The sequence below is a fragment of the Fukomys damarensis genome, unplaced genomic scaffold (genome assembly GCF_012274545.1).
Source record: "Fukomys damarensis isolate Sample0158 unplaced genomic scaffold, DMR_v1.0_HiC HiC_scaffold_21, whole genome shotgun sequence".
NCBI lineage: Eukaryota > Metazoa > Chordata > Mammalia > Rodentia > Bathyergidae > Fukomys > Fukomys damarensis.
This window is the reverse complement of record NW_022900933.1, coordinates 4,913,960-4,933,363: the sequence shown is the minus strand read 5'-3', so window position 1 is coordinate 4,933,363 and position 19,404 is coordinate 4,913,960. Positions and strand designations below refer to the sequence as shown.

General features: G+C 35.1%; 1 protein-coding gene across 1 annotated transcript in view; it reads right to left on the bottom strand.

Annotated features, from left to right (window-relative positions):
* Mnat1 (MNAT1 component of CDK activating kinase) overlaps nucleotides 1-19,404 on the bottom strand; it is a 199,068-nt gene that overhangs the window by 131,777 nt on the left and 47,887 nt on the right. The window contains exons 2-4 of the mRNA XM_010605739.3: nucleotides 11,854-12,006; nucleotides 10,314-10,387; nucleotides 2,128-2,231 (exon numbers count right to left, since the gene is read on the bottom strand). Coding sequence (XP_010604041.1) covers nucleotides 2,128-2,231; nucleotides 10,314-10,387; nucleotides 11,854-12,006 — 331 coding nt within the window. The remainder of the gene's footprint in view (nucleotides 1-2,127; nucleotides 2,232-10,313; nucleotides 10,388-11,853; nucleotides 12,007-19,404) is intronic.

Here is a 19,404-nt window from a genome sequence, read left to right as displayed (position 1 = left end):
AGGAATGCCTTTCCCAAGACTCCAGAATGAACTAAGTATGCCTCTTTATGCTCTCATAGTAATAGGCACATAGCACTTACCATGTGCTTATAACACTGAAATTAGCAGTCCCTAGAACTGAAGATGCTTAGTCACCATTGTACACTGTACACTTGCTAGATAGGCAACAATTGTGTAGTACAATGAACTTTTTACCAATTTTTTCTTAAGACTTTCTAGACAGCAATCTCTACTATGTATGAGAATCCAGAAAACTGAAAATAAAAAACTAATCCTAACTAAGATTCTATTTCAAGACTGATCATCCTTATTCAGTTTCTTCACCCTTGTAATAATGTTAGGCGTCAGTCCATGAAACAATTAAGATTTCCCCAGTACAAAACTAAGTAAGTTTTGCTACTAGAGATGAATCATTTATGTACCTAATCAAATAAAAAAATCACTTTTTTTCATATATATGAAATATATAAATATTTAATTAAATAACATACAAATTTTATTAAAATATACAAAATATTTTTGGAACACTGAGATTTCAACATTCAGAGAGAGTAAAAGGCAAATTTCTATGTCAGGTCAATAAAATGACATCAATGTGTTTGTTACCTCATACTCCAAAGACTACTTCAGGGCTCACTCAACCAAAGATAGCCTGTATATGTTAGCCTCATCCCAAAAACATGGTCCTAAATCTGTATGTTTATGTCAATGACATATTCCCACATCCGAGTCACTAACAATTATAATTCTCTACACAGAATGACCAACTAATAAAGGATAATGAGTTACTTTAAAAGCTATAATATAACCAACTGCTAATCATTAATACATTTAAAAATCTTGATAATCTCATTGTGACATTCCTGAAATAAAGTGTTTTATTCAATAACGTATCATCGTAAGTTCTCATTAGTTAAAATTCCTACTTTAAAGTAATACAACCAGTCTAGAATTAGATAATTCTTTCATTACAACTCTCAAGATGATTTCCTAGCTTAAAGAAAAGAGCACTGATTTGAAAGAAAGAAACTTTCATTATTGAGTTACATAGGACTAAGGCAACACATAATTTAGGTAAAGCTATTTTGTAGGCACCTCCTGATGTGCCCACAGGCGGCTATACTGGGCAAAGAGAGTAATTTTTATGACATCATAATAGTTTCAGAAAGAAGATAGCTTTTTAAGAAAGCCAAGCTAGGTATGAATGGAATAAGACCATAGTTTCAATTCTTCGAGAGATTCATGGCAAGGGAAAAAAAATACCTAAATGAAACATTATAAGACTACAAACAAGACATCCTTTCTAAATACAAGATAAAATTACAAGCTACATTATCCAAATGTTCTTGTATCATTTTAGTGATTACAGCTTCCTGATAAGATACCCCCAAAATAATTATCGCCACTTTCTGTTAAACCTAGAGGATTTGCAAGAAAGTTGCTAGAAAAAGTGATGGCCAAGTTTTATAAATTAGTCCACTCTTTTTATATACATGTAATTATTTTTCCTTTATAGAATAATTTCAATAAATTGTAAGTTCTGAAGTATTCAAAACAAATTTTGACATTAGCTTAAAACCAACAAAAAATACTTTTATATGTGGTAATGCTATTATTTTAGAAAAATGATAACAAAAAAGGGAACCAATGTAAAGCTTAGCTTATACATTTGTCTGATTCAATCATGAATTCATTTTAGTTTGGAATAAATGATGTCTTTGCTTTATTTCCCTCTTAGGAGCTCCATCAGTGTCTGTCTGGATCCCTTTCACTATCTCCTACTTTATATGAAAAATAAATTAATGTTCAAGGGTAAAAATGAGCTTTCATTATTTTATCATCAATACTCAAATGCACACCTACCAGACAATTATACAGACAAAACAACACTAACCACCAACAGCCTTAAGGATGCATTTCCTTATAAAACACAATCTGACAAAACTGTCTTATCTACAGTAAGGTGTATATCTTTATATGCCTATATAACATATATAAGTATTACTGGCCTAAATTTCAGCTAAATGTATTGTAACTCTAACCAATTTTCAAGGAAGATGGCTTTTTAAAATATCATGTGAAAACATTTGTTCCTAATACAAAAGAAGAAAATATTTTGGAACCAACCAGCTTTAATTTATTTTTCTGAATGATGTCTTTGTTTTCCTTCTGGTATATCTCCATTTTCTTTTTGGTGTTTTCCAAATCCACATTGTTGGTCAAGTTGAACACTGTATCAGAAAGGAAACAGTGTCATAAAATACAGTTTTATTACAAATTTTTAAGTAGATAATAAAAAAATAAATACAACAGTGACTTCTTATTCATGGGGTTATCATTCTATTTAACTTTTTGTCATTTAATATTTAGAGACTATTTCTACTTAGAGAAGCCATGTTTTCTTAGCCACATATAGGGACAGACCAGTGCACATAATTACCTAAATGCCAGGATCACTCCAAAAAACTGCTTGATAACTGCTTGCCATCATCATCATATTAGATTTTATTGTTATATGTCCCAATCTAAATCTAGGATCTACTACACTAATCAGAATTAACACTGAAAAGAATATATGTTCTGAAGTAAAAGGAATTTAAAAATCATATATTAATATCATTTATAAACAGGTTTTACTATATTCCCACAGTCTCCCACATGACCAGGTTTGAATTATTTCTCATGCAATCTAGGTCTGTAAAAGTATAAAATATAAAGAGTTGAAACTCAAGAGGGAAAGCAAAGGATAAAATGGCATTAAAGTATCAGAAGTATTTTCTTAAAAGAAGCAACTGACAAATGTTCAGACACTGCTAAATTTTCAGTAGGTTAGAACTGACTTTTTATAATTCTAAATCAAAATAACTTGAACTATGTCATACTCCTTCCTAAATTTACATATCTAAATCAAAGGTTACCATAAGGCTGTGAACCAAAACAAGCAAACAAAACTGTTTTGGCACATATTTACTCATATAAAAAGTACTGGCCGCTATCCTACCTCTACTATCTGCATTAGTGTTTCTATGAAATAATTAATATTATTATGACTCTTGTTGCACAATTCAATTCGGACCACCCTCAGTTTCCCCTGTAATATTTCTCCATCTATTATTAGCCCTTCTACCCCATCTTCAGTTAATCACCACGTGTCCTGCTTCTTGTTCTTCCAACAAGATGGGTATTCTCTACTTAACTCTACTCTTATTTCCTGTGTTTCTACAGATTCCTTCCTAGCTCACTGCTTTCTTTAATAAGCATCCCAAACAGTCCCTGGACTTCTGGATTATAAAAGCCTGCACAAGTTGAAAGTCACACTGGAATACTGGTATAGTCCAGACTAGCATGTCCTCCAGCAGCGTGATCGCGAGGTGATAGCACTACTGGGAGGTGGTAGGAATTGTAGAAGATGGGGCTCAACCGGAGAAAGCAGGTCCCTGGGGGCATGCCTCTGAAAGGTGTATTTTGTCTTTGGCCTCTCTCCTTCTCTGTCTCTCTCTCTCTCTCTCTCTCTCTCTCTCTCTCTCGGCCTCCTCTCAGCCATGAGGTGAGTTGCTTTGCTCACCCACATGCTCTCCACTAAAATGTGTGCCCTTTGCACAGGCAAGGAAGTAAGAGATCCAAGGGACCATGGACTTGAAACCTCCAAAATCAGAAACCAAAACAAACCTTTCTTCTTCTTAAGGTATTTACTTTAGGTATTGTGTTACAGAAGCAACAACAAAGAAAGAAATAAACAAAAACACTTGGATCAACACAGTTGTGTCTGTTTTGTTGAATACAGCAAACAGATTCAAGAGACCAGTCTGATCCATACCTTCAAAAAAACTTATTTCAGGATATCAACTTATCATAATCACTGTTGAATATTTAGGCCCATTTAGATATACACTGTTCTACTCAATTCTATTATGTGTATCTGAAAAACTTAGATAATTAAAAGAAATTTTTAAAAACTATGTTAGCACTTCTCCAGCTTTTTAAATAAAAAGTAAAAAGAAAATAGTTTGATGGTAAGCCAGGAAATCTAGATAGGACACAAGGTGAGGCATTCCCCAGTAAATACATTCCAGTTCTGATACAAAACGGTCAGAGAAGGAGGAGCCAAGCAGAGGCCAGGGATCTACCTCAGTAGTGTCCCTGCCTGCCTCACAAATATAAGGACCCAGGTTCAAGCCCCGGTACCACAACAACAAAAAAGGAGGAGCCAAACAATGCTATCTGAAAGGTAATTGTGACCTGTTAACACAGTGATTCCACTGCCTTTGTCAACCACTCACAACTTTCCTTTGTATTTAATAGGTAACCCTCCGAGACAGCAATCTCTATCTTCCTAAATATCTATAGATCTTCCTGCCCAAATTTTTGTTGAAGAATACAACTATACAGAAAACATCTGCAGAATACGAATGACAGACACTTTATTTAATTACTTCATTTAATCCTCCTAACAACTTCATGAGATAGGTGAAATAGGGAAACTTTAACCTTATATGAAATTTATCTGCTTAGATATAATTTATTTTAAGTTATTAAAAATGTTAAGATGAATTCAATAAATGTTCATTTTGTTTTTTCACTTAGAAAGCAAAGGTAATAGCACTATAACAGAGGCAATTCATGATCACAGATAATACAAACTTTTTCCTTTAAAAAGAAAAAAGCCATAAAAGTAAGTCGCTGCCTTTAAAACTTCTTAGATGAAGCAAGTTTTATTCATGACACAATGAATTAGGTTGGTATAATAGTTTTGAAGGAAAAAGAGGATAATTTTCTATAACAATCATTTGACCCTTTATCTGCTTACTGGATTAGCTCAGATGTTGACCTGTCTTTCATCAAGTATTAAAACCAAACAAAAACCCTACTATATTTTCTTAAAGGTTTAATGTTATTTAAGTGTAATTTTAAAGGCTTTTTGACATCCAGAGTATATAATTAAGGCCCTGAGGACATTCTCACCCTTTTAAAATTAGATTTCTCTGCACCAAAAGAATAATCTATTTATTACAAAAAGCTAAGAAAAACCTTTGAGATGATCCGTGGGGCCAAAGGGAAAAAGAATTTTTATGTATAGATTGTCACAACCATAGAAAAGTCTATTGTGAATGTCATAAGAAAGTTCATCTTCGTGTATGGCCCTTCTAGTGCAAGTACTTTATGCTATCATTCAGAGTTGTACATTAATTTTTGCATTTGTGGTCACAGGATTCATAATGAAATTTATCTCCAATAAAATTACTTTATCCCAAATTTACAGATTCTCAAACACTGATTCTCTGAGCCACGCCACTTACTCTAATCCTCTCACTCTAGGCTTCAACATCTTCAATACTCCCAGGAACAAACTTATTTAACATCTGCAAAGAAAAGCTCCAACCTTTCTTTGTTCTTATCTCTGACTATCCCACAGCATCCCTTGCATCCCATGTTCCAGAATCAGATGTTTGTGACATCTGTATGTTAATCAAAAGTATAAAATATTAGTTTAACAATTGGGTACCAGACACACATAGACAGGTAGGTAGGTAGGTAGGTAGACAGACAGACAGACAGAGACAGGGATAGCTTGCTTACTTATATAATCTCTACAACACTAAGAAACAGGCACTTTTAGTCCTATTTTTCTCTTGAGAACTCACAGTGAGCTTCAATAATATGCACAAATTCATATTGCTAAGTAATGAACCAGCTTCATTCAAACTTGTTTGCTTGTGTTTAGTTTTGTTTTTTAACTCTTAGAGCCTACAAAGGTACTTGGTAGGGTAAAAAAGTACCAGAGTTAGTTATGTGATTTCAAGCCTCATTTTTAGTCATTCCCCATGTTTTACCTCCTTACCCTTCAACATGCTTAACACCTTTGAATTTCTGTCCCTTTTTCCTTCATTACAGATGTTCTCCATTGCTCTTCTACCTGGTAATGCTTATTCATCTTTTTAATGTTTAAATTAACATATAGGTATGCATATTTATGAAATACAGAATAATATTTCAACACATTTACACAATGTGCAATGATCACATCAGGAAAACTGGGCTGTCAACTCAAATATTCATTTCTTTGGGTTAGGAACATTCAAAATCCTCTTTATTGGCTAATTTTTTTTCTCTTTTTCTTCAAAAGGCTTTATTTTCTTTTGGTCCAAGATTTGGGAGGGGGCTCCAGAGGTAAAAAAGCTGCCTAGTGGCTGGAGGGAGAGGGTCAAGCCAAAGCCCTGACGCTGGGTGAGCAGGGGCCCTCAGAGGCCGCTGGGCTCCAGGGCCTCCTAGCAGCGCTTGAGGGTGAGCCTTTCGAAGAGGTACTCAACCAGCCCAGCCTGGGGCCTTCAGCCTGCGGAGCTGAGAGAGGCAGTTGCCCATCTTCTCGCTGAGCTTCACTTGCTCATCTACAAACTGGTTCTCCGGGAAATAACAGAGATGGGGTCTGTCTTGGCAGAGCCCAAGGCATGAAGATCCAGAAGAGCTTGGCTCAGGTTCTTCTCCAGGGCCCGGGCAGCTTCCACGGCATCCTGGGTTTTACCTCACTCAACTTCGGAAGGTTTCCGCACGTCTTGGAAAGGCACTCAGCCACCGCGCTGGTTTGCATCTTCAGGAGATGCTCGGCACCCTCATGTTACTCCTTGGCCAGTTCGTGGAAGAAATGGCCCACGCCCGCCAGAGCCACACCCTCATGGTCGAAGTCGTAGCCCAGAGAGAGGTGAGTGCAGGAGGCCCGCAGGCGCAGATTCACCAGGCGGTGGACGTAGCCTCCACCTCGCTGAAATAATTCTGACAAATCTGAGAAGTCATGGCTGGTCAGCAATAAGGAGCTACCCGCAATAGAACGGTGTTGGCTGGTCCTGGAAGGAGATGGGTGAGGTGATGGTCCCGAAATTTGTAACTGCAATGAGGATGGAGGATGAAAAAGAGGAAATCCCCAGGTCTGTTCCATCCAAACACTGTTGAAGCAAGACACAGATCTGCGAGACCTCCAGAAGTGCCGCTGCTGGCTATTTTTAAATGTTCGATTAATTGTCACCACAGTTATCCTGCCATGCTACAGAACAGTACATGTAGTCATTCACCCCTCCCAACTGTCCTCCTGAACCTCGAGCTACCTTCTCCACTTCCCCTCTCCCACAGCCATCTCAGTCTATGCTAACTCCTATTCATTTATTTTTATTGTTTATTTTTTTAGTTTTGGGTTTGGGGGTTGAGGCAGGGTCTCACTATGTAGTTGAGACTGACCTGGAACTCATTATGTAGCCCAGGCTAGTCTCGAACTCACAGTGATCCTCCTGCCTCAGCCTCCCGAGTGCTAGGATTACAGGTGTGAGCCACCATGCCCAGCTTCCTATTCATTTTTTAAGATCAAACTGAAATGTTTGTACTTCTCTAACTTCACCAAATTGTGCTTCTATTTCCCAATGCTAAATTAATTGCCTTTTGATCTGTACTTATATCATTTTATAAATACCACAGTATTTTATAAATACCCTTTAAATTATAATTAGTTTGTATTAATTATTCCCCTTTAACATCTAAGCTTACCAACGACAAATATATGTTTCCAGCAGCAAAGTAGTTCATATAAAACAAAAAGTATTGGCTGAAGTGAGTTGAAGTTCAAAAAATAAACTATAAATCCATGAGGCTAGGTTCTAAAGATCATCAATATCTTCAAGTACAGTGGAACTACTCTTTAACCAGCATGATTGGGATTTGTGATTGATTATTTAGGAAGGCCCATAAAAGAGGGAAACACATATACATTCTTCCCTTAAGTTCGTTACCTTAAACCACATAAGTATACTGTTATTCTGTAATTTAATGGCATATGGCCAAAGTGTAGTCTTCAATTGGAGTTATATTTTTATAGGTCATAAGTGTCATCTACTATGTTTGATTTCCATTTTTTAAGTAAAGTAAGAATTTAAGAAGTAAAATCCCATAGTTCCATAATTTCTCCCCAAATTATATACACGGGTTTATTAAGTTACATAACTACAATAACAAGTACAAATGGCATAAGAAGGTTGCAAGACAAGTCTCATCATACAACCAAACTGGTGAGAGAAGTACAAACTCAAAAACAGCTTCTAATGGGCAGTATTTGCCATGCAGTCTCTATATGTTGGGCATTAGTCAGTATATTCTGTGAAATACTAAAGGATGCTAGTTACTCAAATGAAACAATTAAGTGGAGGCAGGTTAAAAGAGTTTCCCTATACTTTGAAGATATAATATATATATAATAGCATGGTTGACTTCAAATTAAATGCTGTGAGACATAGTTTCCTTATCTGATAAGAAAGATTTATATATATCACATAGCCCTAGCATCCAAGGTTGCTCCTGACTGTTGATCCTAGTTCCCACTTATGGACACGAATCTGGTTTTATCTATGGACCCCAGGTTGTCTGTACCTTCAAACTAATTTATCTCATAGCAAAAAAAAAAAAACATTTTAGTATGTCCATGACAAGGTCATAATTTGTATGTCTCACTGCCAGGCAGCCTGAACCACTGGTGATACATGCAAGACTGTCCCATCTGGTGGCTTTTTATTAATTTTATCAGTAAAACGACTGATCATAGAGAGTATATCTGTAAGTACCAACAGCGGTACAATCTACCTGATGGATAATCATGCATGTACCAACAGTGGTTTAAGCTGGCAAGAACATGTTAAAAATCACGGTTCAGAAACTTATTGTAGAATCAATATCCCTCTTCAGTTCACCCCTGTTTCCACCACTCTTTGTCCATCATTTTCTCTCAGTTACTCTGTCTGGTTGGAATTCTAACCAGGTATTCAACTTGTCCTACAACATCTACAATTCTCCTTTCCCTTTCTTTATTGACCAGATTTTGACTAATCACACTGCCTGCAGAATTTATGCTAGCCAGGTTTCTTATGGATTGTTCTCCAACTACTTTCCTGTACTTAATAATCTACATGTGAGCCACACTCTTTCCTAATTCATGAAGATTCTTTCTGGTTCATTTTCTCAGTCGTTACCTTAACTTTTCTATTTTTCCTTGGCACTCATGATGCTACCTTCTTTTCAGCTAAAATCCATAGTCACTCATGGTTGTTAAGAATATATTTAAGTACAATAAATACAACTAGAATGAAAAGGTAAGGACTCTAAGGCACTAAAAAATGCCAGAAAAAAAATCCCTAATTATGTTCTATACAGGCTTACAGCATAACAAGAGAACTTAGACGTTTTAGGAAGGTTTTGAAAACAGTTGTAACAAAAAAAGATTTTCTCAGAAAAGAATTAAAGTACTCATTTCTAGCCAGGCATGGTGGCACACACCTGTAATCCCAGCACTTGGGAAGTTTAAGCAAGAAGATCACCACAAGTTTGAGGCCAGCCTGGCCTACATAGTGACTCCAAGGCCAGCCTGAACTACAAAGTGAGATCCTGTCTCAAAAAAAGAAAAAAAAATTTTTCATTCCACAGGAATTTGAATTTTCTAAAAATTTGGCCATATAAACCTTCTAAAGAATAATTAACTTTATAACAAATCACATTTTAATAAAAGCTTGTGATTATAGTTTGCTATCAAGCATGAGAAAAGAATAAAAAAGGTAACTGGTCCTGACATCTCATTCTAATTTTCACAGCCTACAGCTTTGGCATTTCCACACTTAGCACTTTGTGAATATGGCAACACTTTTAAAATACCTTAATATTTTAGTCAATGTATAACAACTTTCAACATCTCTGAACTTTTATGTAAGAAAACAGAAAACAATACTTTGACAAAAGCATCCTTTTCTTTGTTTTTTGAGGCAGGGTCTCACTCTAACTCAGGCTGGCCTTGAGCTCACTATGCAACATCTTTTTGACGAATCACATTAGAAACATAAGGCACTCAGATTAATCTAACCTCTGATTCCAGAACAACGAATAACAGAATGCCACTTCAACAGTTAGCTGCTCAAAAGTATTTTCAAACAACTCTATCCACAAAAGCATAAATAGTGATAAACAACTTATGGCATTAGTCACTACGGACAAATAGAAATCAAACCAGCATATTGTTTTGTAATCAAATACAGGTAAAACATACAGATAAAGCTTCCTTTCCCAACCAAAGTATCGTTGCCTCTAATTATATTTTTCCTGTGATAAAATATTAAAGTCTTTTGCTTAAGCAAGTCTTCATTTTGATAAACATGAGTCAAATGCAAAAAAGCAAATATAATCAGATATCACAAAAAATATGTTAAGACATTTTTACATGAGATATTTTCCTAGGCATCTAAGAGATGAAATCACAAGGTCTCATGGGCTAGCACATCAAATTTAAAACTTACCAATTTCCTCCACTTCTTCTAGGAAATCATTATATTCTCTTAGACTAGGGAAGTCTTCTTCCCTTTTATTGTATCTTAAAGAGAAGAAAAATATTAACATGTTATACATTCAATATTACCTAAGTGGTTTTCTTGTTCTTACCTAATTCACACATGAATATAGAAAAAGACTGTTTATTGTATAGAAGACATTTTTACTTGATACCAGGTTTATAAGTACACCAAGAATATCAGGGTGGTGTTGCTGCTGCTGCTACTGCTGCTGCTGGTGGTGTTCTGCTGTGATGAGTATTGAATCCAGGATCTTGATTACAACAGGGAAGCACTCTACTACATGGGCTCCCAGCAAAGAATGCTCTTCTTAAAATTCTTATGACTACAGAGAAGAAGGAGAATAAGGAGAGAATGCTACTATATGTAAAATGCTTCTAAGGCTTAAAAAGAAATTAGAAGCTTAAAGTATTGGGACTTAAACAAGGTAAATCATTGGAAATGATGGCACTGTTTACTTCCTATAAATAGATTCACTAATCTTATAAAACTAAAAATTCAAGAAATTTTTCATTTTTCATGAGAGTGATAGACTAAAGAATACTAGATCTGGAAAATCTTTAAGTCTTGTAATGTACCTATGAAGAAATAAAATATTGCAAGGGATTAGCAATAAAAGTTCATAATATAAGAGAATATCTCCTAGAAGTAATACAAGCAGTAAAACAACATCTAAGGCACTGGTAAAATATTACTGGTTAGGTACCTAGAAGATGTCAGTAAACTGTCAGTAACCTGGGGTGAAGTACATACCACCAACAGTAACACTTTAAATAATAGGCCGGGGTGCAGTTCAATGGTGCAGGACATGCTTAATATGCCAAGGCCTTTGAGCTCAATCCAAAGCACAAAAACAACCTTAAACAAATATATCATCTTAATTTCAAAAACAATAAAGTGCCTTATAATAAAAGGACAAATGAAATGACATTCACAAGAGCAAAATACACATACACACACCCAAATAAATTACAGTGAACATATGAATTCTGCAAGTAAGCGTCAACCCTCAAATTAAATGTTACTTCCTCAGTCCTTCCCTGCTACCAGTGACCTCTATCAACATTCAGGTACTGGCTAGACAGCAGCACTCACCATGTATAAGTGCATATTTGTTTTATTTGCCTATTTTATTTTCCATCTTTTTGCTAGCCTATGCTACTATATTGTAAGCCTCTGGAGAACAGGATTCATACCTATTTTATTCATCGACTTTGTACCTACTGCCTAAGGAGCACAATACAGCACTTGCACACAGCAGGGACTCGAGAGATATTCGTTAAAGAAAACATAGTACATGGATAGATAAATTGTGAAGCCATGGATCAAGAGGCTCTTGAATATTATTCAGTTCTCTAAGAACCTAAGTACACAGGTAAATTTACAGTTATTCATTTGCCAATCTGCTTACAATTATATCAGCAAAATGAAATATTCAAATTGTTAAAATCTTCTTTCTTGGCTGAATCGTTCAAACAATAATACTTACATCTTTAACACTTTTTTCCGAATCTCCACTTCTTTGTCAACAGTGGGATCCTCAAAGAGTTGAACCCTGAAGTTGCTCTTTCGAAGCGGAGTGCCACATTCAGGACAATTTCCAGCTCCTCTCACAAACAGTAAATCCACACAACTTTCACATCTGCAGTAAAGAAATAAACACAACATTTAAGCTGAAATCTTTAAGTCTAAGTAGTTTGCCTAGTAGGGAGAAATGAGGGAGAAATATGAAAACTATTCATTGCTATTTAAAATCTTTTTTAAAAACTTTTAGAAAATGCCCATTTTCATTTGGAGTTTAATTTTCAGTTATATATCCCAGGAGATATTACTTTAGTTTTTAAAATTAAATATATTTATGAACTTTAAAATAACTGAGTGGTGAACTAAAAAGATTCAGGAGAGTATGACAGGGAGAAGTCAATGAGGCAAGTAAAAGACTTCTACTGTCACTCTTATCCTGAGTCTAACGCAGGTTGAAGAGTGCTATTTCCAAAATCTGATATCTAGAATGCTCCAAATCCAAAATCTTTTTAATACTGACATGACACTACAAGTAGAAAATTTCATGCCATAAGACTATTTCATGCACAAATTTAAAATATTATACAAAATTACCTTCAGGCTACGTGTATTAAGGTATATAGGAAACATACATGAATTTTCTCTTAGACTTGAGTCTCATTACATGTGTGAAAATATTCCTAAAATGCAAAACACTTTCTGGTCCCAAGCATAATAGATAAGGATATTCAACCTATATCACCCTTAGAAAAGGACAAGGAAAGTCCCTACCAGAGCTCTGCATTTTAGAGGCATACCACAAGCACTAAAAAAGTTTTCCTCTTTCACACTTTTTTTTTTAAGGGTTTTTTTTTTTTAAAGTTTAGTTTACAAAGGAAAGGTGCTAAGCTGAACCAGGCCTCACAGGCTTGAGGAGAAAGAACTTTGCCCCAGTATGTGTGGGAAAGAGAAATTTACAAGAGCTCCTGCCATGAAAAAAATCTTATGAAGAGTGACAATAAAACTTTAATCAAGTAGGACATCCTATCAGTGGTGGCAAACCTAGGGCATGCATGTTGTTTTTCTTCTTAACACAAAATATGTTAATGTATAAGTTGTCTTTTCTAAACCAAAACCTCAGTATTCAGGTTTAACTGCAGTGTTGGCACTTCGTGATAAATAAGTGGGTTTGGGGTTGCACTTGGGGAATTCATCTCTAAGGCTGCTGCTGCTAGGGGTTGAAGCCCCAACCCTAACTTGCGGAACTCTTGTCTAAAACGTTTGCCATCACTGTCCAGTATTAACAAAGTGACTGCTCAGGGAAGCTAGGTTTCCTGGCATCCCTTCTCTCTTCTTGAGTAATGAAATTTGAGAAAGGGCTTACAACTTCTTGAAAGTCATGAGCTGGAAAATCAAAGAGCTGCAGAGGCAAACTTCTCTGTGAACAGATTCATGGAAACTTGATGGGGTTAGCTGGAGTGCTGTTTTGGATGATCAAGGCAATAACCAATGATCCCTGCCCTGCCCCAGCAAATCCATGCTACCACTCAGAATAGCAGATGAGAAGGCTGCATGCACTGAGACTTTAGTCTCAAGAGTATCACAGGTAGCGCCACCTGGGAACTCGACTTGTAGATGAAGAATTTAGGTTGGACCAAGATACAGCTTAACAGCTTTTAAATATTCAACATTTTTGATAAATACTCAAACATTTATAGTCCTCCAGTTGTAATCTTACCCAACTTCATATTGTGTTATGGCCACACATCCTAACCATTCCCTTATTTAGCAATATTTAAAATGATCTTATTTTGTTTTCTGTCTCCCGCACTAGGATGCATATTTCATGAAGGCATAATTGGTCCTATCGTGTTATCTGTAAAGCCTGAAGAGTAAGTACTGAATAAACTTTACTGAACAACAACAAAAAACAATATAGAGGTAAAGAGAAGAATTTCAATGAATTAAAGGAAAAGTTAATTTCTTTCAATGATGTACTTGAGTGAAAAGGGAAAATAAAAAATTTTAAGGATATTAGCAAAATATAACATTGACCTTTGTATATTTCTATCTAAATAGTGGCATCACAAATAGGAGGGGAAAAAAATCCCACAGATCACAGTAGTCATTATCAAGATCAGAAAAGCCACTTTGGGCTTAGGAAGTATGGGAGTGGTACAATTCCATAATTCCTTGTGGCTAGAAGAAAATAAGCCCAATGGCATACTTTATAATTATAGTGAACAAAAGATATTTATATACAAAGAACCAACTGAAAATTACAGAGCAATAATGGATATTCCATATTTCCAAGTCATGGAGACCAGACAGTTAATAAAGTCAATAATGTATACAGAATACTTTGCTATTTCTAAAAGTCACACTGTGTATTAGGCATAGTATGTTTCGAAAACCAGTTGTATATTTCCACTTTTTAAAAATATACCTTAAGTCATGATAATTAAAACAGTATTACTGATCATTAAAACAGCATTACTCAGTGTTAGAGTATATGCTTAGCATAAACAAGGCCCTGTACCTCTCAAATAAGTCAAAAAGAGAAAATGTTGTTGAGAAAAATAAACTACTTTAAAAATTCTTTAATACTGAGCATGGTGGCACGCACCTTTTACCCCAGTGACTTGGTAGGCTGAGGCATGAAGACCAAAAGCTTGAGGCCAGCCTAGGCAATTTAGTAAGCCCCTGCCTCAAAATTTTAAAAATTAAAATAAAAAGGGTTGGAGATGAAGCCCAAGGCTAAAACACTTGACTAGCATGTGTAAGACACTGGATTAAAGCCCCAGTACTACAAAAATAAATAAAAATTTTTCTTTTTCTCTTTTTTGGTGGGGAAAGGTGATGGGGATGGAATCCAGGGCTTCTGCAGGCTAAGCTGGAGATCTACCATTGAGCTATGCCCAACCCCTTCCTTGATTATAACTGATAAACTTTTGTCTAAGCTCAAACAACATAAAAGTATACAGAGCAAAAAAAAACGAAGCTCTGATTTATTCTGTTCTATACCTGACAGCCAACAAACTCCTGTTAATTTTAGTGTTTATGCAGTTATATTTTTCTCCATATTTGTAAACTACAGACATGAAAACTACTTATATAAAAAAAAGAATAGAAGTTGATAATTACTAGTTCACTGTATCTGGCAACAGAGTAACCAAAACAGCAGAATGTGGGCAACTGCTTGCCTCCAAAAGTACTAGGAATTTTTTCAAACAAAATCTTATATTTTATGAAACAGAAAATGTTACTGAAAAACACTAATTCTTTACTTATTACTCAGTTATTTCCCATTCATAAACAACATTTTTATGGTTTTACCTTTGTTTTTAAAGCCAGAAGAATGTCTCTCCCTTTTTTTTTCAGAATTATTTTCAGTAGATTTTATTTTCTTTTCAAAAAATTTAACTGCTTATATTCTCTAATGTTTTTAATTGTATTGTATGGTTTACTTTTTAAAAGCAACCAAATTCCATACAGAATTTCAATAATTATTAAAATAGATTTACTGACTTCAAAAAAAGGTAAATAATTTGTTTTAAACTCTATATTTAAGATTTTCTGGGGCTTGGGATTTAGCTCAGTGGTTCCACTGCCTGCCTCACAAAGGCAAGGTCCCAAGTTCAATTTCCGGTAGCCCCCCCCAAAAAAGATTTTCTGTACAGTAACTCAACATATCCAAAATCAATGTCCTCTTCAATATGTAAAATAACACTAATTTTGTGCATATGGATTCATATATTCTCATGGAAATAGATGAAAAACAAATTATTTTATAAGCATTCAGCCAAGGACAACAGTTCAACAAATTATACTGCACACTCACAACCAAAGAGTGTTAATACATCATATTCCAGATGCTCCGAGGCCAAAAAAGTTTCTATAACACACGAACTCTAGAGTGTGCAACCATTCCTTCTGCCACTGATGAATAATTCTGATGCAGAACAGCTAAAAATGTGCTAGTGTTGGATGTTAACATGTATGTTCAATAGGGACCTAATGCCCTTCGAAGGGTACAGTTAAGAAAACAAAGGAAAATCTCAGTCAGAAATGCAAAGAAAATCACACTAACTCGATAAAGGTTTTCAGGAATAGTACTGCAGACTGGGAAAAAAATGACAGTTTCATGAATGATAAAGGAAGACATCATGGCCACTGGAGGCATTCAAGACTTTAAAGAACCGGAAAAGAAAAATTTCACTAAACCAAACCAAGAACACATCCCGACAAGGACCACTGCTATATTTCTATCTCAGGATAGGAAAGGGCAAATTCAATTAAAAAACACAGGTCAAGGCATGGTTGTGCACACGTGTCATCCCAGCACTCAGAAGGCTGAGGCAAGGAAAATCACTGTGAGTTCCAGGCCAGCCTGAGCTACATAGTGAGATCAAGGCCAGCCCAAACTGCATAGTGAGACCCTGTCTCAAATAGCCAAAAGAACAACAACAACAAAAAAAACCCATAGGTCTTACACTAAAAGAGATGTAACTTTGATTTAAAGGAGTTAAACGTATATTTACCTAAATAGGTCAAAGAATAATGTTTACAATTTTCTGAAGACTATTAAAATGTTTCTGTTTTCCAACTACATAGCAATAGATGCCAGATGAGCTTTATATATCTCAACCAAAACAATATATAACCCAAGATTCACCACAGTAGCAGATTTTAAAAATCCAGTTGTTTTCTACACCAAATAATGAAGAGCCTGGCAAAACAAAACAAAACAAAACAAAAACAACGCTGACCAGGGATTAACGCTGGCCAGGGATTTAGCTCAGTGGCACCGCTGCCTGCCTCACAAGCACAAGGTCCTGAATTCAATCCCCAGTACCCCCCCAAAAAAAAAGAAAACATGGGCTAGGGATTTAGTTCATTGGTGCCACAGACTGCCTCTCAGGCTCAAGGTCCTAAATTCAATCCCCAGCACACAAAAAAAGGAAAAACCAAAGTAATTTGGGCCTCAGGGTTTCTGCCACCTGCCTCATAAGCACAAGATCCGCAGTTTGATTCCCTGCTATCAAAAAAATTAAAAAACAACAACAACAAAAAACCAACACTATGTGTCTCACAAAATATATTATTTATGCTAACATATACTGGGTTTATATTTTTTAATGAATATTTTCAAATGTTCTCAATTTTAATTTCCAGTATGGTAAAGATTATAGCTGTAATCTTCATAAATGAAGTTCTTGAAGATAATCAGTAATTATTAAGATTACAAAACACACTAACTAGGGTAGAGTATTTTTAAAGCATGTGTGAGGCTTGGGGTTCAATACCCTGTGTTCACTCCCTGGAGAAACAAAAATGTTTTTAAAAAAAATTTTAAATAAGAAATGTTTAAAAAACAGTATGGCCAAAATATTGAGAATTTTTATTATTGACAAATACATCAACTGAATATTGAGGATCACACAGAAGATCACTTATAATAAATTAACATGAGGCAATGCAATTATAATTTGAGTGATCACCAAACTACCCAAGCCATCAAGATTTTCTCACGCATTGGTACGTAATTATATTTTTTTAAATGTCCACTGTATCTACAGTTTTAGGGCTCTTCTCACATATTTTATTTTTCTACCTAATTCCTTTATTAGAAATGTTAAATGTTTGTTTTATAAAGGTCCTCTCAAAAGATCGCTGTAAAGAAATCTGGATTTCACAGTTGTTTTGCTTTCCAATTTGTTAATTTCTACTTTCTGTTAGTTACATCCTTTATTCTATTTTCTTACACTGTTTTTATTTTTCAGAGTTTAACACTTCATTTATATTTCATTCTTTCATAACTATAACTGCAATTAGTGCTTTTCTATGAATTTCATAACAAATATAATTATTTTTCAAAATTTTTATTCTAGGTATTTATTAAGCATCCAATGTTTAATAGTTTAAGAAAAACAAAATAAAACAAGCAGTGAAGCTGCTATTCCTATCAATTAGCTCCTCGATATTCAAGTGAAGCTGCTATCTAGCTAGCTCTGCACCTGCAAAGTCATGCATAAATTAGGCCCTCAAATGTTCAAGGAGCATAAGAATATACATTCTTGTGAACCAACACAGAAAGCAGTCCATAATGGCAAATAATTATGCACTAGCTGAGCATGGTGGCACACGCTTGTAATCCTAGTCCTTGAGGGGCTAAGGGAGGAGGATTGTAGTGAATTCAAGACCAACCAGGGATACAGAGTGAGTTCAAGGCTGACCTGGACTACAGAGCAAGACCTTGTTTCAACAACAACAACAAAAAAATTATGCACTAAAATTGTGGAAGATATGCTATTACAAAAATGTGTACGACCTATATAAGGGATTGGGGAAAAATAAGAACCTGATAATTCTTGTATAGGTACAAGATCCCAATGATGAATGTAACTGTGTTGAATAACTAATATGTACCAATAAATTTAATAAAGATTTTTAAAAAAGTAAACTACCACTCTCCCCATCTCAATAACAGTAAATTCCTGAAAATCTGTCTGGAAAAAGTATAGTTATTAAACCAAGAACTGTATTTCTCTTATAAAAGGCAAAGCTTAATTCAATCTGAAATAGTTCTTAAAATATGTTCTCATTTTCTCGCTTGAAAGAAAAGTATATCACTAAACATTTTCAATTAATCACTTTAAATGTGCAAAAAACATTAGAGAGAAATCATTTAATAAAATAACAGGCAAATTTGAGACCAACTGCCATACTGCTTCAAAATCTGTCATATTTCAAATTTTGTAATTTGAAAATTTTTTCTAAATAACAGGGACAATTATTTTATTTTCTTTTTATTGAATTTATTGGTACAATCTAGGTATATAATACAGTTACATTCATTACTGGGATCCTGTACCTTCACATGACAGGTGTTGGTTCTCATTTTTTCCCCTTGAGGGACAATTATTCTTTATTTCAACCAATAAAAAGGGAAAATGCAAACTTTCTATCCAATGGCCATCTCATTATCAACTTCATTAAATGAGCTATCACACAGAAAAGAACTATCAGGGACCAACACACAATAAATGTCCAGTAACTATAAGCTATATCCCCACATTTATCAAGTCCTTTCCACTTCACCAAGAATTCATAAATTGTCTAGAGATAAAAGAGAGTATTTTCGGCCTTTTATTTAAATATTCAGCAACTTCCAATATCTTAAGTTATGGCATTTTTACAGAATGTTACTGCTTTTTTTTTTTTTTTTCCTTTTTCACTGATATGAAGAGTCTATTCTGGGTCAAGTGGTTTTTTGTTTTGTTTTGTTTTGTTTTTTTGCAAAACCAAGGAACAATTACCACTAGGAAAAAAAAAATTTTTTTAAATTCCAAGTAGTAAGCATTACTTCAAAACGCAAAAGTTCTTTAATTGTTATAGGAAGATTTACAGAAAATACGTATGTAACCAGGCATGGTGGCACACACTTGTGATCCCAGCACTAAGGAGGCTGAGACAAGAGGATCATCAGGAATTCAAGGACAGCCTGAACTACATAGCAGGGAAGGGGAGGGGAGGG